The sequence below is a fragment of the Falco cherrug genome, chromosome 1 (assembly GCF_023634085.1).
Source record: "Falco cherrug isolate bFalChe1 chromosome 1, bFalChe1.pri, whole genome shotgun sequence".
Taxonomy (NCBI): Eukaryota; Metazoa; Chordata; class Aves; order Falconiformes; family Falconidae; genus Falco; species Falco cherrug.
Window position 1 is genome coordinate 24845534 of NC_073697.1, and position 18902 is coordinate 24864435.

The window sequence follows — 18902 nt, forward strand, 5'->3', positions numbered from 1 at the left end:
GTTGAAGTTGACGTTCTAGTGGCAAAGGAACCCCTATCGCTTTGTCCGCTGACTAACGCAGCAAAACGGCAATCATGTGCCTCTGCCTGCTCTGGGCCAAAGTGTTATTAACAGCTAATTGATAGTCTGCAGGTCCAAGTTTAAAGATCATGGGCTTGGTCTGCTCTTTGCTGGCACCACGCTTGGAAGTCAAGGTGGCAAGTAGGTCACTGCAATGCATTGCCCTCGTTGCTTGATCAGCTGAGCGCGTGGAAGGGCAGGGGGCAGCTGAAGGTGGTGCTTTGCTCCGTATGCCAGTGACCCGCTCCCTCTTACTGAAAAGTGTGGAGAAATCTCCTTTTGCTTTCACTGCAGGTGCTGTCAGGGGAGTGACTGGGTGGACCAGCTCTTTTGTGAGGCTGGTGGCTGTGGCAGTGAGGTTCCTCCAGCCTGTCTTTTACCCCAGTGCTCATTGGTGCTCCGTGGCAGCTATATTTTTGATAAGATTGGCAACACCACATACAAACCTGCCCTTCTGATATCATGACATGAAGTTTGGAGTAGCAGAAAAATCTCCCTGCGTGTGGGTGTAAGCCCGGTTAGTGATAGCTGGGCTTCAAACATATGTGATTTTGTCCCAGCAACCTCATCATACGAAGGTGCAATAGCCTGCTCTCCTTGAATAGAATTGTGACCCTGCTGTGACCGTGCAGAAAGGAATCACCACTTGCAGTCCTGTTTCTGCTGAATGATCGTCCTGGGTGTCATTAGTAAGGCACCAGCATCCCTTGGGTCCTGGGGCTTGTGCAGATACCATCAGTATTTTGCTCAGCACTTGGCATTCTTCAGAGACAGAATGACTCCCTGGCCTCACGGTGCTGTGGGCTGGGACTTTCTCTTCTGTTGTTCTGGCCAGCTTAAATTGGTGGAAGTGATGAAATTCTTCTTGATTTCAGTTTATTCGCAGGTGGCTTTAATGTAACTTGGTTTTGCATTTTTCTCCCCTCCTTTCTGGAAGTATTATTTCTTCATCTTGAGTCTGCACTGGTTTGTGTGTTTGTGGGTTTTTTTGTTGTTGGGTTTTGGGTTGTTTTTTTCCCCCTCCCAGTGCAGCTGGTGGAGGCAAAAAGGGCATTTCGGTAGGAATTTGGCTGTTTGCATTTCTAGCTATCAGGTCTGCATTAGTTTTGATTGACTATTATTAAATTAGCATTTTATGTGTGCAGTGGGACTGATGCCAGTGGCCTTCTTCAGAAGAGCTTGTGTTGCATAAAGTCTTCCTGGACAAGCTGTTGTCACTTAGGTGGGGATGAGGTTAGCTTGGAGTGCTTAAGTCTCTGAAAGCCTGCTGGTTATCTTGCTAGTTTAATGTTTTTGGAGAAGTTGTCTTTCCTCCGCCTGGATTATGTGTGGATGCTGATGCCTGGGCTGGGCGACTTTGTCTCTTCTGTCTTTGTTTTACAGCTGTGTGCTCTGGTCACGCTCCTTTTGACGTAATCTCAAATGGTATCACATCCTTTCTTACTTTTTAGTAACTTGTCTAACTTGTAGAAATTACATAATTTTACAGGGACTTTCATCTAGTACCAGCTAAAGTTTGCAGGGATTGATTTCATTATTTTTTTTCCCCTCCTCCTTTTTCTCCATGTGCCCCCTTGCCAAAGCCTCTACTATTTGGAAATCAAGTCAAACCCTTGACATACTCGTGATTCTCGGTCATGCACTTTCTCTGTGTCTCAATCCCACCATAGCTGCATGAGGATGCTGATGACAAGTAGGCTTTGAGAAGTTCCTGCTCATGTGACGCTGCTCGGTTGTGCCACATGGACTGCGTTACGAGGTTGAGTGTTGAAGCAGATTATTGAAATTATCCATGTTAAAAATATCCTTTATGCTGGATTATGTTTTTGCAACCAGCATATCGTGCAACCGCTTATCACTTGAGAACACTGAGATTGGATCAGAAATGCTGTGACTGCACTCTGTGAAGTGCTGAAAGTGCATTAGCTCCCTTGGCTGCTTCAGATATGTCCAAAACGTTTTATACAACCAGGCTTTCTGCCTCTGCCAGTGGAGCTTGGTGCTGCATCGGGTATTGCCTGTCCTCCTCGCAGAAAGCATACAGCCAGCATACGGTCTGTGCTGCACGCTTGGCTGGGACCCAGCCTGACTCGGGCCAGATAACTAACGTCGGTGGTCCACAGCTTTATGATGCTTTTAGAACAACTTCAGCACCTCAGAGATGCTTGGGGAGGTGATGGGGAGGAAAACGTGCAGCTTGGAGTTGCGCATTTGAAAGTAGGAAGCCTGAAGGAAGGGAAAAGTTCCAAACTGTAATTACAGAAGTGAAATTAAGATGCGAGCTGGTCTCACATGTTTTGTGTTAAGGAGGGGGGAGCGTATTCTGTGTGCTGGTGGTTATTGCTAAGGAGAAGAGACTTTCCCCCAAGAAGGTCACAGGGGAGGACGAGTGCAGGAGCTGTTTGCTGGGAAGTCAGGATTGAGAGTGCTGGATTGTTTTCCCTGGGGAAAACCAGATCTGGGTTAATGGTGGCACTGGGTGTGCTGCCCCACCCCACATTGTACACACTGCCTGCTCTTTTGCTGAGTGGGAAATGGACTTAAACCGAGGAACTCCCATTTCAGATAACCTTTTTCTTTTAAAAGGCAGCCTGGCAAGGCTGAGACACCTACTTAAACATCCTTGTTTGTGGGTCGGAAACTCCGTGTCAGGTCCCAGCTACCTGTGCCTTGGGTCGTGAGGCTCTTGTGCAGGCAATGTTCAGCTGGAGAGATTTCCCACAGTTGCTGTTTCTTTGTCTGGGTTTATCTATCTGTGTATGTTTTTATATAGGTGTTTATGTATAGGGGTGTGTGTCTGTGTGTATATATATATATACACACACAGATCCCCTGTCTATCATGTACTTCTGAAGTCTTGCACCCGTTTTGAAGCTGTGCGCTGAGCCAATGCAAAATACATGCTTGTAGCATTGCAGGCAGCTCGTGCCCCGTGCTACCTAGCCTTATGACACAATACACTTAGGCACAGATTTCTCCAAAAGAGCTCTTACACGAGGTTTAACAAAGAGCAACTGCTTTATCAGACAGGATTGTTTTTGAATAGACACGGGTTTAGTTGAAGAGCACATGAAAATGCTCTCATAAACCACTCCTCTGGAGCAAGTTTCATCTAAGGTTTGTTGAGCCTCAAGTCATGCGCTAAATTATGAATATCTGTTGTACGCTGCCTAATTTTCTTTAAGTGGGGCAAATGTATGCTGTATGGCTTGCAGTCATCTTTTCATCGTAGCCTTCTCATTTAGTCTGCTCCTGAAACGTACGCTGTCCTCCTGCTGCTTTCCTATTTTTTCACTGCTCCTAAGAATCTGCTAAACCCAACCCCCCCACCCCCCCACCCCTTTCTTTTTTCCAGGCAAACGTTTTGAAGCAGGTGGGTGGGGGATTTTAGGAACTTTTTTGTGCCAAAACTGAACTCTGTTCTTTTTTCCATTAGCATGCTAAACTAAAAAAAAACCAACAAAAAATAGAGGGATAGCCAGTTGGATGTGTGAAGCACGGTCAAGTAAGATGTTGCCTATAAGGCATAAAACTGACAAAAATGGTGCAGGACATGACATTGTCACGGTATTAAATGGAAAAAAAAAATCAGGTCCTGCGGGCTGTCTTGAAATAACAATTTTTGGGAAAAATCCACTACTGCGTGTGGGTTTGAAACCTGACACCGTTCTGCCTCTAGAGAAAACTTTTTTTATGATTTTTATTTCATGCTTCGCAGAAAATTAAGCTACAAAAACGTCTGGTTTGTGTTAGCCTCAAACAGATATATTCATAATACTTGCATTCCGGAATCACTTCTTCCCCTTGGTTGGCCCATCTCATAAAGCTTCTACGTACGTGCAGTCTTGAATCCCTTCCAGAGTGTCTCTGTACCCTTTCCTGGCTCTCCTGACATTAAATCTGGCAGGTGTGGTGGAAGCTGTCAGGAGCCAGGTGCTTGGCTGGAAGAGGTTCACCTTGTCCTGCTGAAGCAAGGGATGCCACGATTTTCAGATTAAGCTGGAGTGAGATTTGGACTTCTCCTTGCTGGTATGTCTCCAGTTAGGGCTCCACGCTTTCCTTTAAGAGAAGGAAATTAAAACAAACAGGCAGCTGACTTAATCGGTTTTTATAGAGCTGTGTCATTTTATGGTAAGCAATCTAAACATAATAAAACAATGGCTTCAACTGCTACACCTACCCTGGGGTCAAGTGCCAATATCCCCCTTGTATTTCCCTCTGTTTTGATAATGTTACTTTATTGTTTGTGCGGAAGAAAGCTTCAATTTTATCTACTCCCGATAATTTTTCCTCATAGTTATTTCATGTTTGGAATGGATCCAAGTTGAAGAGTTCTTCTGAAGTTGTCAGAGAATTTAAAGTGAAATCCAAATGATGTAACTAACTTTGTCAAAATAAATTCAGATAATTCTTATCTTGGTTTCGGGAAGGTGCTTTTCTAGGCTTCACCTGTGAGTTGAGATAAACCTTTAGAGGTCTTGACGTTCCAGTCAGTAGGAGTCTGGAAAACAAGATTTAGTCGAGAACTGAGGCTTGTATCTAATGGGACCTAATTTCAATCCCTGAGAACAGCTCTGGAGAGTGGAAACATTTCACCTACAATGAGATGACTTAATCGGGAATCTGTTAAAACCCAAACCCAATAAAAGTCCCTCCTCCCATACCCCCCGGTTTTCAAAAATATTTTGTTAGTACTAAACCCACCGTTAGTAATGTACATAGCGTGGCATAGTATGACTGAACGAACGGGCAGCGTTTTCCGTGGTGAAATCTGTGTCATGGAGACATTTGAGCAAATAACCTGGATCGAGGAGGTTTGTGTTCTGTTCTGATTTGGTTTGTGGTTTCCCCTGGGTCTTCATAACCTGCTGACAGGAGCACAGCCTTGCTTGTCGGGGGTACTATTTGAATCGAATGGATGGTCAGCAGCATAGAGGCAAGTAGCTGCTTACAGCAAGCACCATCTGGAGCGCTGATGGGGGGCAGCCCCGCAGAAATGAGGCTTCTGGAGGACAAAGAAGCACTGGGAGAATGTGCCTATTGAAATGACGTGTTCTCAAAAACATAGTGAGCATAAGGGTGGTTAAGAAAAAAAAAAAAAAAAAAAGGTGAGGTAGCAGGAAATGTGGAGCAGGCTTGCAGCCGTGCGCAGAGCGTGCTGCTGGGTGCAGGGGGGTGCTGTCTGCGCAGCTGTGCCGTGGCATGGGAGCAGGGCTTGCCTGGCCGGGATCTTGCCCGCCGTGCAAAAGCGTGCAGGCTGTGCCAGCGGCTTGTTCCCTGTGCGTGCCGTAGTGTCCCACCTAGGTGGCTTCCATGAAAGGGCCTCGAGGGAAGGGAAGATGGGAAGCGTAGCCTCAGTGATGTACGTGGGCTGTCGAGGGGCATCCTTCCCCTGCCTTTTGCTCATCCCTTCTCCAAAGCCCCTTCAACAAAAGTGCGCTTCAGTGTTGGGTAATGAAAGGCTGGTGGCACTGCCATGCTTGAGAGGCACGAGCCACCAACAGAGTGAACCTCTGAGTTTTCACATGCTCGTTGATGAGTATTCCAGAAGGTGCGGTTGCTTGTAAGTGGGTAGTAAGATGATAAACTTGCAAGGACTTGCAAGACTTTCTTACTTTTTGCCTCCTCCTTGTTTTGCTGCAGTATGGGCAATTAGTTGGCAACTGTGTCGCACGTGTTGTGGTCTGGCATGTCCTGGTGGTTCATTGGAACCAGAAAATAAGAGTCGGTACTGCGAAAAGGAAAAGCACAGCCCAAAACAAATGAGCAGTCGACGCTCTGTCAAGGTTGTATGTCTTCCAGCCTTTTCCTACACGTCCTGCATCATCAGAAAAAAAAGAGGTGCTTCAGCACCTTGCTTGCATTTACAGATTGTGGTCTTGTAGCATTTGTGGTTGTCTCAGGATTCTGTGCAGGAGATGATTGACGCTGCCCTGGAGAGAGGAAAAGGCATTCTCCACGTGGCCGAGAAGTCTGCAGGAGGGGGAAGAGCCGAGCTGAGTCCCTCTGCATCTGCTCTACTCGATTGCGTTTGCCAAGCAGTCATCTCGGGTATTAGTTCCCTGTTGATTATTGAGAATTATTTTGGAAGGAGCTGGTTTTATGTTTGGATTTAAAAATATTACAGCACAAGTTCTTTCTGCAGAAAGCAGAGGCTTCTGTCCTCTGCTACTCCTGGTGAGTACAGCCTTTTGCTGAGAAAGCATGTAAATAAATGCTGTTTTAGAGCTGACAGGGGAAGATGCGTCCGAGATAAATTTGGCAATGCGTTCCAAAAGTGCATCAAGCAGACCGTGCTGAGTGTAGTCAGAAGCTCGTTTTCCTGTGTGGTAGAGCCCATATGCAAGTACGTGAGAAAAACACAACGCATCTAGCCCCTAAAAAGGAATCGGTCATTTTAGGTCTGTTTATTCAAGCATTTGCTTACGGGCTGTGAGAGCATCAATTTGGACCAAGTCTCCTTCCTGATTTCCTGTTTACTTGGCCACTAGCATCAGGGTATCAGAATGCTTCACAGGTTGCAGAGAAAAGAAATGAAGTTCTTGCCTTCCCTCTGCAGCCTGTTGACAGAAGAAGCCTGTTCAGCATATTGACATGTCATCTTTGGGATTCAGGCACGCATCTGCACCCTGGTGGCATCCAGCTTGGGGTGGCTTGGTGAAGACACCAGTTCGCACTGGCAGGGAAGCCTGTGGTGGCTCTTTCGTCAGCTTGGGTCCAGCCCCTGTGCATGCTGTCTGGGTGAGCCTCTGGGTCTACCGATAGTTGTGGTGTTCCATCGGTTGTTGAAGATTGAGTGATACTGCTTGTCACAAGTGGTGGTGGTGGTGGTGGAAGGATGTGTCTCAGTCCTGTGGAGAACTCTGAATGCCAGCTGGGCTGTGATGAGCAGGCCCCTTATACCTTGTGGGGAGCAGAGTGGAGTGGATCTGTGGTTGGACCCATGGCTGTTCTTGCAAGCCACGCCACGTTGGTTTTGGCGAGTTCTAGTCACGATTAACAGCAGCAAAACCAGAGCTGATGGGTACGTGCGTGGGAGTCGCCCAGAGTTTGTTCCTAGCAGCACGGGGAGGAATGGCAGAGGTAGTGATAGAACAAGGGGGATTGGTTTTAAACTGAAAGAGGGTAGATTTAGATTAGATATTAGGAAGAAATTCTTCACCGTGAGGGCGGTGAGGTGCTGGCCCAGGCTGCCCAGAGCAGCTGTGGGTGCCCCATCCCTGGCAGTGCTCAAGGCCAGGCTGGACGGGGCTGGGAGCAGCCTGGGCTGGTGGGAGGTGTCCCTGCCCGTGGCAGGGGGTGGGAACTGGAGGTTCTTTGAGGTCCCTTCCAGCCCAAACCATTCTGTGGTTCTAGGTACAGGAGCCCTTTGTGTAGTGGGTGTTGGCGTGGCCAAACAGATCAAGCTGTTGGAGGCAGCTGTCTGTTCTGCTGGGAGCTGTAGAGTCTCCGCTGCTGGAAATGATGAAAACTAAGCCTCAAAGAGGAGAGCTGACATGTGGGCCGGACAGTTTCCTCCTTTTGTGTCTAGGAGGTGAATGGTGAGGGGGAGTGGGGTGTGGGTGGGTTCGGATGTAATCCTTGTGGGTTTGAGGGACCGTCCAAACGGCTTAGCCAGCGACGCCTGGTGCGCTGGTTACTTGGCTTTGTCTCTCTTTCCCACCCAGCATCCCCATCCCTTGCACTCCTGCTCCACTTGACAGTAGCATTTTTCTGAAGCAAAAAAAAATCTTGACAGGTAATTGATGCTGGGCTCTGAGAAGCAGGTGAGGTTGATTCTGCACGCTGGGGAAGATCTTGTTTCACTTGCCTTTCCCATGAAAACTGACGGCTTTCACCCACCTGCCTGCAAGAGCCGTGGCGCAGGCGCGGCGGCACTGGCACGCTTCACTGCGCGGGTTTGACGTGACACCTGCGAGAGCCCCCGCTGCTGGGGCTGCTGCCTGGGCTGGCTGGCATCACAGCGCTGCGACCCGGTGGCCCCAAGCCTCTCCTCCCTGAAGCTGTTGACACACTCTGTGCCCTGGCTTATTGCAAGAGGGGTTGCTCTGTAAATGTGACTTTCACATGGGCTCTGCGTTATGCTATCCATTTTGGTCATGGAGCTGGCACAGAGTATTTTTTTTTTTCTCCTCCCTCTTTTTTTAATTTTTTTCCCCTTTTTTTTTTTTTTTTTTTCCAGTCCAGAGTTTGCCGGAGTTTCTTCCTGATTGCAAAAGACGTTTGAAATGGGCAGAATCGTAAAAGCTTATCAGCAAGTAATAGCTCCGGTTTCTTGCTCCCCAGCTGTGTTACGCATTTATCCGCTCGCCCCAGTTGCATCCCCACACGGCGGCTTGCATTGCCACATCACCCCTTCTGCTTGATTTATACCAAATGCTAATTCCCCTCTTCTCCTGTCGAGGAGGTGTGGGTGTTGGTGGCTGTCAGGGGAGGCCCTGGGGTGGGGTGGGTGTGTGTGTGTGGCCGGGGGTGGCAGCACCCCAATTCCCGGTGCTGCTTGCAGTGAGTGGGACAGGCACTTGCAGCAGGGCTCAGCCTCCGGACGGGACAGCTGAGGTGACTTGCTGCTGCAGACCACCACTTTGGAGATGTGTGGCAAGTGTTCGCTGCTGTAATGAGCATGAAAGATTTATTAAAAAATGTAAAAATTATATTAAACCCTATAATTAATAAAATTACATAAAATATCAAACATTTAAATATACAACCCCACAATTTATTAAATTATATTAAATATTAAAATTAAACATGAAATATCAAACCCTATAATTTATAAAATTATATAAAACCGGAGACTCTCAGATCAGCGTAAGCAAGAGGAAGGAGACAAGGAGTTTTATTTTTTTTGGGGTGTGTTTTGTTTTGAGCCCCAGCGCTTCCCTTCAGAACCCTTCAGAGGCAGGTTTGCCCTGCTGGCGCTCAATGCTCCAGTACGCTCTTGCCTCAGAAGTGAGAGGCAAACATCCTCGCCCCTGTCTCGGGCTGTGCTCGGCTCCCTGGAGAACAGAGGAGCATCTTGTTTTCTGCTTTTTGCCATTTGATTTCCTTCATTGTGCCCATTTTATACCAACTTTTCTCTGCGTTAGGAGGTCTGGGATCCCTCTTAGTATGAAATCCTGTTCTTCGGGAGTACCCTGGCAGAGTGTTTCTGTGAGCTGGTCTGCAAACTGGGGTTGAGCTGTGCTCTGGGTCAGGTGGGCTGTGCGTGGCTCCGGTTAGAACCCTGTAGGAACAGCGGTGTTTCTCAAAATGTTCGGTCCGATCTAGTTATCAACCCAGAGAAGACATCTGCTGAAGCAGCTTGTGTTTTTTCGCCAGAGTATATTCTGTCAGAGTACGTGACTTGATCAGATCTAGATGCTGAAAATAGAAACCAAATATTTTTAAATTAATTTTTCGGGTTTGTTTCCAAAAACCTTGCAGTAGCAGTAATGAGTATGGGGATCTAGGTAAAAAGTGTCTGAATGTCCTGTGCTTTTTACCTTACTACGAGGAGCTGGTAAACCAGACTTAAACCAAAGCGTGAAAATGTCTGTTCAGAGGCCCTAAAAATTTTCCACCCTTTATTTATCCAGTGTGTCCATCTTCCCCACGGGATGGTGAAATACCTTTCCTTGCTGCAGTGTGTCACTGATAAGACTCTTGCCAGTTTTCCCCTGAAGACCCAAGTGAAGATTGTCTTGTTTTTTCAGGTGATACATGGTTGGTTGGTTAGTTTTTAATTTTTGCAATTCCCTTTTACGTGTTACTTGAAAAATTCCAGGGGGCTGAAATATTTCCCCCGTGCAAATTCATAAAGGATGTTTTCTTGCTGGATGTTGGCCTGAAGAAAGCCTGCAGTAATCTGAGAAGGGCAGAAAAGACCAAGTCAAGGGAGGTGGCGCTTGGGAGTCTAATCACTAAACTCCTGCGGATTAAGAAACGGGGCACCATGCCAAGGCAACCCAGGCTCTATTCCTGGCCCTTTAAACCCCCCCCAGCTCCTTTGGATCCGCTCTACGTGTGTTTCAGGGAATGCATCAGGCTTGCAATATGTCCAAAGCAGTTTTCCAACCCTCTGCAGCTAGAAAGCGCAGCTGTTAAATGTGGTAGACGGATCCAAGGGAGGAAAAATACCTTTTTTGGGGGGAGTAGGTGGGTGGGAAGCACGGGGTCTGTTCCTGCTGCCCTTGGTGAGGGGCTGCCTGGGATGCTCGGCAGCAAGCAGGGCAGGGTGACGCTGGGAGGATGCGCTGCTGTGGTGGGGAATTGGAGCAGACATCATAACCAAGTGGACGGCACCTGGTGAATTTTCAGCACTATATTCCTTGCAGGCAGTGGAAATTGCGTCCTTCCTTGCCCTATTTTTCCCCTCTCCCCTGTACCCACAACCGCTATGAGACTTGCTTTTCTGATGCTGCCAAAGATGGAGGCTGGTGTATGAGCGGGGCTGTGGGATGCGTGGGTGCGCTTGTGTGCATGGGCGTATGCCGGGGAGCCCGAGTGTGCTGGTGCTCAGGGGATGGAGGCAACTGCTGGGGCAGGTTGCGTGTGAAACTGTAAGAATGGACTTTACAGAGCAATAAAGGGTGTGTGGTTTGTGTTTTGGTCTGGAAATCCAGTACCATCTGTTCCAGATGTTTTCAGCTGTGTTTATAGCAAGTAGCTACTGTGCTGCTTTGGGGAAGGAGGGCAGAGAAAATAAAAAAATATTGGGGTGTGCCTACACAACCATTGCAAACAGGCAAGAGCGTCCGTGAAATAGGTTCCCTTTTATTGCTTTAGGAAAAAAAAGTATAGGTAGTCTTGAATAACGTAATGAAGAGCTGAGACTTGTGGGGAAGGCTTCTGCCTGCGTGCTCAAGCGGGGCTCTGTGCGCCAGGCTGGCGAGAAGCGCGTCCTGCCCCTTCGTGCGGGGCAGCACCCGCTCGCAAAACGGGGCCTTTCTCAAGTCAGGGAAACATCATCTTCAATTCCTTCCGGCAGTCAGCACGGGCAGGAGCAGTCTGCGTGGAGGGGCGCTGGGCCTCATCCCGAATGCCTCCACTGGACCTAAACTGAGGAGCGGTGCTGACGGTCGCTCCTGGGTACGGTGCTGTGCTGTTGGCTGCCATCCGATAATCCCAATGAAAAATGCATATCGCCGCATGCTTAGTTGGTGGGTTTGAACCTGACCTGTTCTGCTTTGTTCTTTTTTTATCTGTGACATCCCTGAGACTCATTGATGAGAGCAGAGCTGTGGTCTGAGAGCCCAGGATGGGGCCAGTGGTGCGTCAGTGAAGGGCTTGAGGTGGAGAGAAACTTGGCAAAGATGGGAGAGAGGCTGCCGTGCTACTGCTTGCAGAACACCGGCACTCTGGTACTTTCTTTTGCGGCTGAATTTTTATTTTGTTGTTGTTCTTCAGGTAGGTGTTGACACATGAGGTAAATATCCTAAGACATTCTGATTTCTCAGCGCCCATCCGTTCAGGTTCCATGCTTTTCTGAATCTGAACGTGCCCTTAAAAAGTGTTTGCTACTACTGCACTGGGAGGATCTTGTGGGATGGCAAGTGGAAGCAGGATGGATGCGAAGAAATTTTGAAGGCTTTGTCTCCTTCTGTACCTAGGTTGTCCCTATTCCATCTAGAGAATAAAAGGAAGAGGTGTTGGGGTTTGATGGTTACCTGCATATGCCTGTTTCTTGCCATTGGTAGGGAAACAGCTTGCCAGCAAGGTCTCCGGTTGTATTAAGACAGAAAGCTGTCCAGCAGCAAGCAGCAAATGTGTGCTTAGACTTTAAGCCTCTAAGGAGATTATTTAATATCGCTAGATTTTAATTTTTGGGGGGTTATTTTATCTTTTTAATTTATTTTCTTATCAAAAGCGAGTTTGCAGATGAACCCTTGGGAAGGGTGCAGGGTCTTATTTTGTGGGTGAAATAAAGCAGCACGAGTTCTGGGCAGCGCCACTTTTATGGCAGAAGTGTAGGATGAGTCGTCTCTTCTGCACGGGGAAGCAGAGAAGAGGTGGAAGGAAGCAGGGAGGAGAAGGCAGGTAACGACTAAACCCCGTCCCCAGAGGGATGAATGAATGGGTGACACACATAAATGACTGCTGTGACGGTCTGACTTGCTGTAGCTCGGTCTCGGGATAATCCTCGTATGTCGGATTTCTGTAAGGCCAACATGTGACACGAAGCTTGTCTCCCAACAGACAAGTGTGCTTTGCTGGTATTAAGCGGCTGGCTGAAGCCTGCTCTCCCGCTGTGCACTCGAACGCGTGTGTGTGTGTCTGTGTGTAGTACGCGTGCTTGCTCGTGTACGTGGTTCTGCAGTCGCAGTCTTTTAGAAGGACTTTAAAAGGAAACTGGAATTCCACAAACTCTTGGCTATTGCATAGACAGTCCCAAACTTGCATGTGTGTCTATACGGCCTTTTTAGCAAAAAGGAAAAAGGAGGAGGGGAGGAGAGGAGAAAAAAAAAAAAGAAACAAGAAACAGGAAAAAAAAAACCCCAAAGATTTCTAGCTGGGATTACCTTTCTCACACCTGGCACCAGTGATGTCATCTCAAGGTTAGAATTCAAGCTACATGAGGCCAGCTTAAACCAAACGCCGTTTGAAAGGAGCTCTATGAAGGAACAGCAGGCACTGGAAGGAGAACAGGAGTGCCCACAGGAACATGAACAGCAGCTTGCAAGTTAACCTGCCCAGGACCTGGGCTGGTTCAAGTAGCTCACTCCAGGAGAAGTCTGAGCATTCCTTTTTTCTTTTCTATTACTATAGGATGGAGGACGAGGCGGTACTGGATAGAGGGGCTTCCTTCCTTAAGCATGTATGTGACGAAGAAGAAGTGGAAGGTAAGAGACCTTGGACTGCTGGGGCGAAAGGGTGCCTTCACAGTTTGTGTTTGTGTTTAAGCTTGGCATGGCACAGTCGGATATCAGAGAAGAAGGACGCCTTTGTTTTGCTGAGTGATTAACCCTAAAATTGACCGAAACACTGGTAAGCTTGATGGGGGTGAAACAGGCTTTTTAAAGAAACCCTCTTTTTCAGTTCAGGAGTGGATGTTACGGGCTGCGGGCACACGTTTCCACTCCCCGCAAAGTCCTGTTTGCTGTGTCTTGCATAGTGGCTTTGAAATATCAGAGCTGTTTGGTTTGCTGTCCTTCGTGAATATAGTTTTGGCAATGCAGGCATATCACCACCATGCTTGGAAGTGCTGGAATACGGTGGCAGGCATCGCAGGTGGAGGAGCGCACTGGAAAAAACAGCAGAATTTGCACCAAGTGTCGGGGTGGACATCAGGCAGCAAGTAAATGTTTGCTTGGGTCATCCCTTTAGCTTAGCAGGCATAAAGAGAAAATGTTTCCCTTGAAGAGGAACTTTGTTAACAGAGCAAACAGTTTCCTCACTTTTTAGAAAGAGAGTAGACTCCTTTGAAAGTGTTTTTATTTTCTAAACAAAAATGTTGTGAAATCCAAAAGGTAAAAGGAATTTAAAGGAGTTTAAGGTGGTTTGTGGAAAATGATTATGCTGATAGGAATGAATTATCTGCAGCAAATTCTCTTTTTTTTTTTTGAGGATCAGTTGGCCATGTGCTTGATAAACTAGTGGGGAAGGAGGAGGAAAGGTTGATAGAGTACATACTCCACCTGGAAGGGGAAAAGGAGGCCAGCATTGCACCTCCCAGTGCTGTCCTTCCCCTCTTGACTTAGATATATAGTTTTATTCTGATTTCTTTAATTGCAAACAGATGCCTGTGGCTTTTTGGTTGAAAACGTTTTGGAAGGGGTAGGGTTCCAGCCGTGTTATTGTCACCAGACACTAAAGGACTGAGCAGTATGAAAGAAAAAAAAGCTCCAGAAATACGAATTAGAACACTTCCAGCAAATCAAACGAGTCCTTCCCATGAAAAAGCCTGTGTTTTCTTCCTCTCTTCTATGAAGCAGTCTGTGCTCAGTAGCTATAAATCATCATGTTGGGTTTAATTAGGCCATTTGCTGTCTGCGGGGTTGGAATGACAGGGGTTTTGTATTGGCCTTTTGCTTGTAGAATAATTGACCCTTTGGCACAGCCGAAACATTTGAGAGGGGAGAGAGAGAGAATATTTTTTTATAATTTACTGCCTTAAATATTGCCACATGCTGTGTGGTGGGTATTGACCACGTGTGACACTCCAGGAATACAATACAAGTTGCTGTTTGTGAAGAGCAGTGCGGGACCATCCTTCTAACTGTCTGCAGGTGCTGTGAAAAAGGGCTGCCCTTAATGCTTTGAGCATTATTTGTCGATGTGGTGTGTTTATCTCTGTGTTTCCACATTGATATCCTCATTTGATGTAGCTGAGCTACCAGACTGGTTGCAGTTCATCTTGCTGGGGTAAGAAGAGGAGGGTGAAACAAGTACTTCTAATGGCACCCGACAGGCTTCTGAGAACTGTAGCTGCTTGTCTGAGCTTCCAGAGAGACGTGGAGCTGTGTAACCAGCTAATTCCCTTGTTCGTGCTAAAGGCAGCGCCTCAGTTCTCGCCAGGCTTCTGCGAATGACCTAGCTAAATCACAAAGGGAGCTGCCGTCTGTGGCGGGGCCACTGCTGACGCCGTAGCATCTGTCAGTGCCACGATGCGTGAATGATGCAGTTGGTGAGCCGCTGCTCAGCCGCTCCACTCTTCTGCAGTGGGACAGCCTTGAATTCACAGCCTACCTGGGAAATCTGGGGCATTGCCACACTGCAAGTCATCGCTAAAGGCTTTGACACTTTGAGGAGATCTTATCTGCCTTAGCTGGGAAGATGTCCAACCTAAATGGAGCTGATTCTATGCATGTCCTCAGCTACGTCTGACTCCCTTCTCAGATATGTGTCCTGTATATAAATATGCTTAATGCACATGTCTGTCTAATATGCACACACGTACCCTGTGTAACAGTCATAGTCTGCACGTATAGAATGAATCGTAGATTCACAGAATGGTTTGGGCTGGAAGGGACCTTGAAGACCCTCTAGTTCCCACCCCCTGCCACAGGCAGGGACACTTCCCCCCAGCCCAGGCTGCTCCCAGCCCCGTCCAGCCTGGCCTTGAGCACTGCCAGGGATGGGGCACCCACAGCTGCTCTGGGCAGCCTGGGCCAGCGCCTCGCCACCCTCACGGTAAAGAATTTCTTCCCAATATCTAATCTAAATCTACCCCCTTTCAGTTTAAGATCCAACAGAAGGGCTAAAGCATCAGGTTGAAGACCTTCAGCTGACCCTTGGTGCAGATGTTTTTAAGTCTCTCTGCTAGATTTCTGTGCTGCATGTGGGACGGTTCGGGGAGGAGAACATTTGTCTAGAGACCTGAAGCTGTTCACTCCGAAGTGCTCTCCATTACTTCAGCCACCTTCATGGCACGGTTATAACTTGCTGCTTTTAAAGGCTTTCAGTAGTTGCATCCTTTGTAGAAGAAACAGTGAGTGGGACTGTTACCTCTAGGTGCGTTTTATTTTTCTGAGAGTTTTTAGTTTTAGCCCACTTTCGTGAGGAAACAACATACTTATAAAGTTCTTTGCCTCTCTTGGACCTTCTTTCCATTCCTCTCCCAATAATTCTTTGGACCCAGCAGTTCATATCGATCAGATTTCTCAGGAAGGCTCTTTAAAGCTACTCTTAATATCGCTAAACTTGCAGGGGAAAAAAAAACAACCACCACAACCCTGAGCAGAGTGGAGACTATTTTCTTTTCCCTCTGCTAGGGAGAGGGGAGTTACAACTTTTATCAGAAGCAAGCTGACAGCATGGTGTTCAGGTGGTGGGATTTGGGGATTTCCCAGCTGCTGGAGTTTGCAGGAGAGAACGGGAAGACTCAACTGTGAGACATTACAACAGGCTCAGAAAGCAGGCTGCTTGTGTTGCTTGTGCATTGGTTTGGTTTCCAACCGACGAAGACAGAATTTTAAAGCCATGGCTTCGAGCTTCGCTGTTTTGCGTGCTCTTTGCAAGGAGAGAGGAAGAGCAACGTTGTTTTCTTGGTGCCCGATGGCCTCACGTTACACCTGCGAGTTGGAGACGGCAGCTCTGAATTGCCACGTCACTTGCTAATTTGATTATGTTGCGGTGTGGGGGAGAGGGAAGGACTTTGCTGTTTAAGGAGGGGGAAAAACGGGCATTTCTGGTCCGTTGGATGTTGCGACATGTTCAGCTTGGGGCAATGGTCGGTCATGCCCTTGCTGAGTAAATGTAGTGTTAATAGAAACTATACATACCTGCCAAAAAGGCCGTTCCTTTGGGCTAGTTTCCAGAAATCATTTAATGTTTCTCTAAGATGTCACCTCAGTCCGGTCCTGTGTTGGAATGTGTTGCTGTTTTATGAGTGACATCAGCTGTTGACATGGGAGAATTACGGCACCCCAGCTCAGCCCCCTGCTGTGTCTGTATCGGGAGGGCTCCATCGGCTAGCTCGGTGCCTGTGGGGTAGGAAGAGCTGCGGTGCTGGCTGTCACTGATGTGGCACGTGAGCGCCCAGAAACGTGACTTGGTGAGGCGAGGAATCTGCCTGGGTCCAGCTGGAAGGAAAGCAATGCAGAAACGTTGGCTTTCTCAGGGGGAATGGGGAAGAGGCACTGCCCTAAGCTGAACCTTCCTGTGCGAGAAAACCATTCCCATTCATTTAGAGCACTGCTCGTTCCTTTCCTTGAGGGTTAAGGACATGTTGCTTTAATGCCACTGTTAGGAGTGCTGGTATGTGTGACATAAACAGATTACTTAATAACCAATTTTGCAAGAGGGGAAAAGTAAAGCTCCACCTTATCCTTTGAGATAAGGTATTCTTGGCTCTCTAAGCGTAACTTCCCCCTCGGCTTGCTGCTGCCCTGGCTTCGTGGCGGGGCGGAGGGTGCTGGGTGCCAGGGCTGACAGTGCTGTTGCTGAAAACCCAAGGGGTGCTCTGGCTGCTGCGTTAGCAGACAGGGACCAGCACCCCTGTCGAGGTGCTTTGTCCTGCCTTTCAATCGATTTGCGAAGTAAATTACCTCTTAGATACCACTGTTGTAGGGGGGAATTCAGGAAAAAATGCTCTTACGGCAGAAACTTTTTCACGGATCCTGTTGTCTTTATGGGATTTACTATAGAGAGAGCCTAAACCAGGGATTTTATAACAGCTTTCTGTAACTGCTTTTTCCATTTTAGGTGTCTGCTTCCCACACTTCCCTCCTCCTTGCTTTCTATTCCTGACCCTGTTGTGTCATTGCGCTTTGCTGGTAGAAAGCTGTGTGATGCCGTAAGCCTAAGATTATTACTTGATGGTTGGATTAATGAGGAGAGAGGTTGAAAGGGTAAAGATAACTGTGAAAATCTTTACCTTTATTAAGAGCAGGCAGAAGGTGGGAGAAATGAGCTTTGTTTTCTTCTCTCATCCCCACCCTCAGTTTTTGATCGATGACTATAGACAGGCCTTCTCCATTTCCAGAAATAACCAGAAGACCTGTTTCATATCAGAGTTTTTAATTCCTTCTGAAATAAATACCACTAAAAAAATTAACCGGCTAAAACCTCAGCGCAGAATGTACTTTGCTGATATTCTTTGGTACCTTTACTTTATGCGTGGAGGTAGAGTAGGCTGCATTTTGCTTTGGTGAAACTGAGTCAGGCTTTGCTTGTGCAAAAGGAAAACGATGGGGACGCGGGCACTGCCTTTTCGCAGCAGCTGGCACGACTTGGGAGCACCAGGCCCAGCTTGGGGTCTGAATGCTGCCCCACACAGCCAGTGAAAACAAGACAGGTAGTTTGGATCTTTTCAGCTTCGAAATATCTGGATGAAAGATTTCAGATGAGATTCTCCCCAGCTTTAATTCCCCGTGACACTTTGCAGGATGCTGAAATGTGCTGTTAACTGGCTTGCTGGAAATGAAAAGGTCTAGTGCTGTGACTTCACTGCAGACTTTTGATAATACGGTAAATCCCTATGGAAAAGTTGGGAGCGGTTTTTGTGAGCAAGGATTAAGTAAGTCGATAGTACAAATGCTGCAAGGTCTGCGAAATAGGAATTGCTCAAGAAGCGGCTTGTTCAGAAATTTTTGTTAGTAAGATAATATCAGTTTGCAGTCGTTTGTTAGCTTGCTGCTAGTAAATCTGTGAGTGCGCTTACTACTGGCAATTTCCAGCGGGTGTCTGTCTTCCCCGTCATGGCACGGGATATCGTTCTGGTCATTGCAGGTGTCTTTCATCTGCTGTCAGGGCTCAGCATGAGCTGTGAAGTCGCCGGGGTTGTGTGGGAAGTTGTTGATGCCCGCCTACTCCAGGGTCTGTGAGAAAATCTGCAATCCAAGTTCAGATGATGATAAACCGACTTTACATAAGGTAGTGATAAGTTGGCTGCGCACGCAGGAGAAATCCAGAAAATGTTGTCAGAACAGCTGAGTCAATATGTGATGTGGTTTGCCCGTTGCAAAGGAAAGATTGTGTTTTCTTTTAAGTGATGATAAGTTTTGCACTGACACTCGCTAGGAGTGTGAGGTACGTGGCAGTGAAGGGCGGTGTTTCTGTACCATTCTGACAGCGACTGGCCTTTTTCTGTCTCTGATGGGCTGAAACAATCATCAGCTCTCTGACCTGGCGGTGAAACTAATTTTGCTGAGGGCTGTGCTAATTAGAACGGTGGCCCTTGGGTGGGACCTTACAGCCTTTGATGGGATCAAGTGATGTGGATGTGTTTAGTTCCTGGGGCCATCCTGAAGCTGCTGCTCCCTACCAAGAGAGGGCAGGTGCTTGGGCAATGCAGGGCCTCCCAGTCCAGGGCCATGGGCCTCTGTGTCTCGGTGTGCTCCTGGAAATGACTCTGCAAAGGTCATTTTTGAAGTGTTCTCATCTGTTGCGCTTCAGTTGCTGTCGATGCTGTCCTGCATCAG

The 18902-nt window shown here is 47.6% G+C and overlaps 1 protein-coding gene across 10 annotated transcripts in view; it reads left to right on the top strand.

Moving 5' to 3' along the window:
- The window catches only part of SLC4A4 (solute carrier family 4 member 4), a 236856-nt gene that overhangs the window by 60755 nt on the left and 157199 nt on the right, over positions 1-18902 (top strand). For 5 of the 10 annotated variants that reach the window (XM_027799753.2, XM_014276827.3, XM_005435228.3 and 2 more), the window contains exon 1: positions 12261-12881. In XM_027799753.2, coding sequence (XP_027655554.1) covers positions 12704-12881 — 178 coding nt within the window. In that variant the 5' untranslated portion in view covers positions 12261-12703. Of the gene's footprint in view, positions 1-12259; positions 12882-18902 lie in introns of those variants that run through there. The other 5 variants (XM_055700701.1, XM_055700702.1, XM_055700700.1 and 2 more) reach the window with 2 other exon arrangements.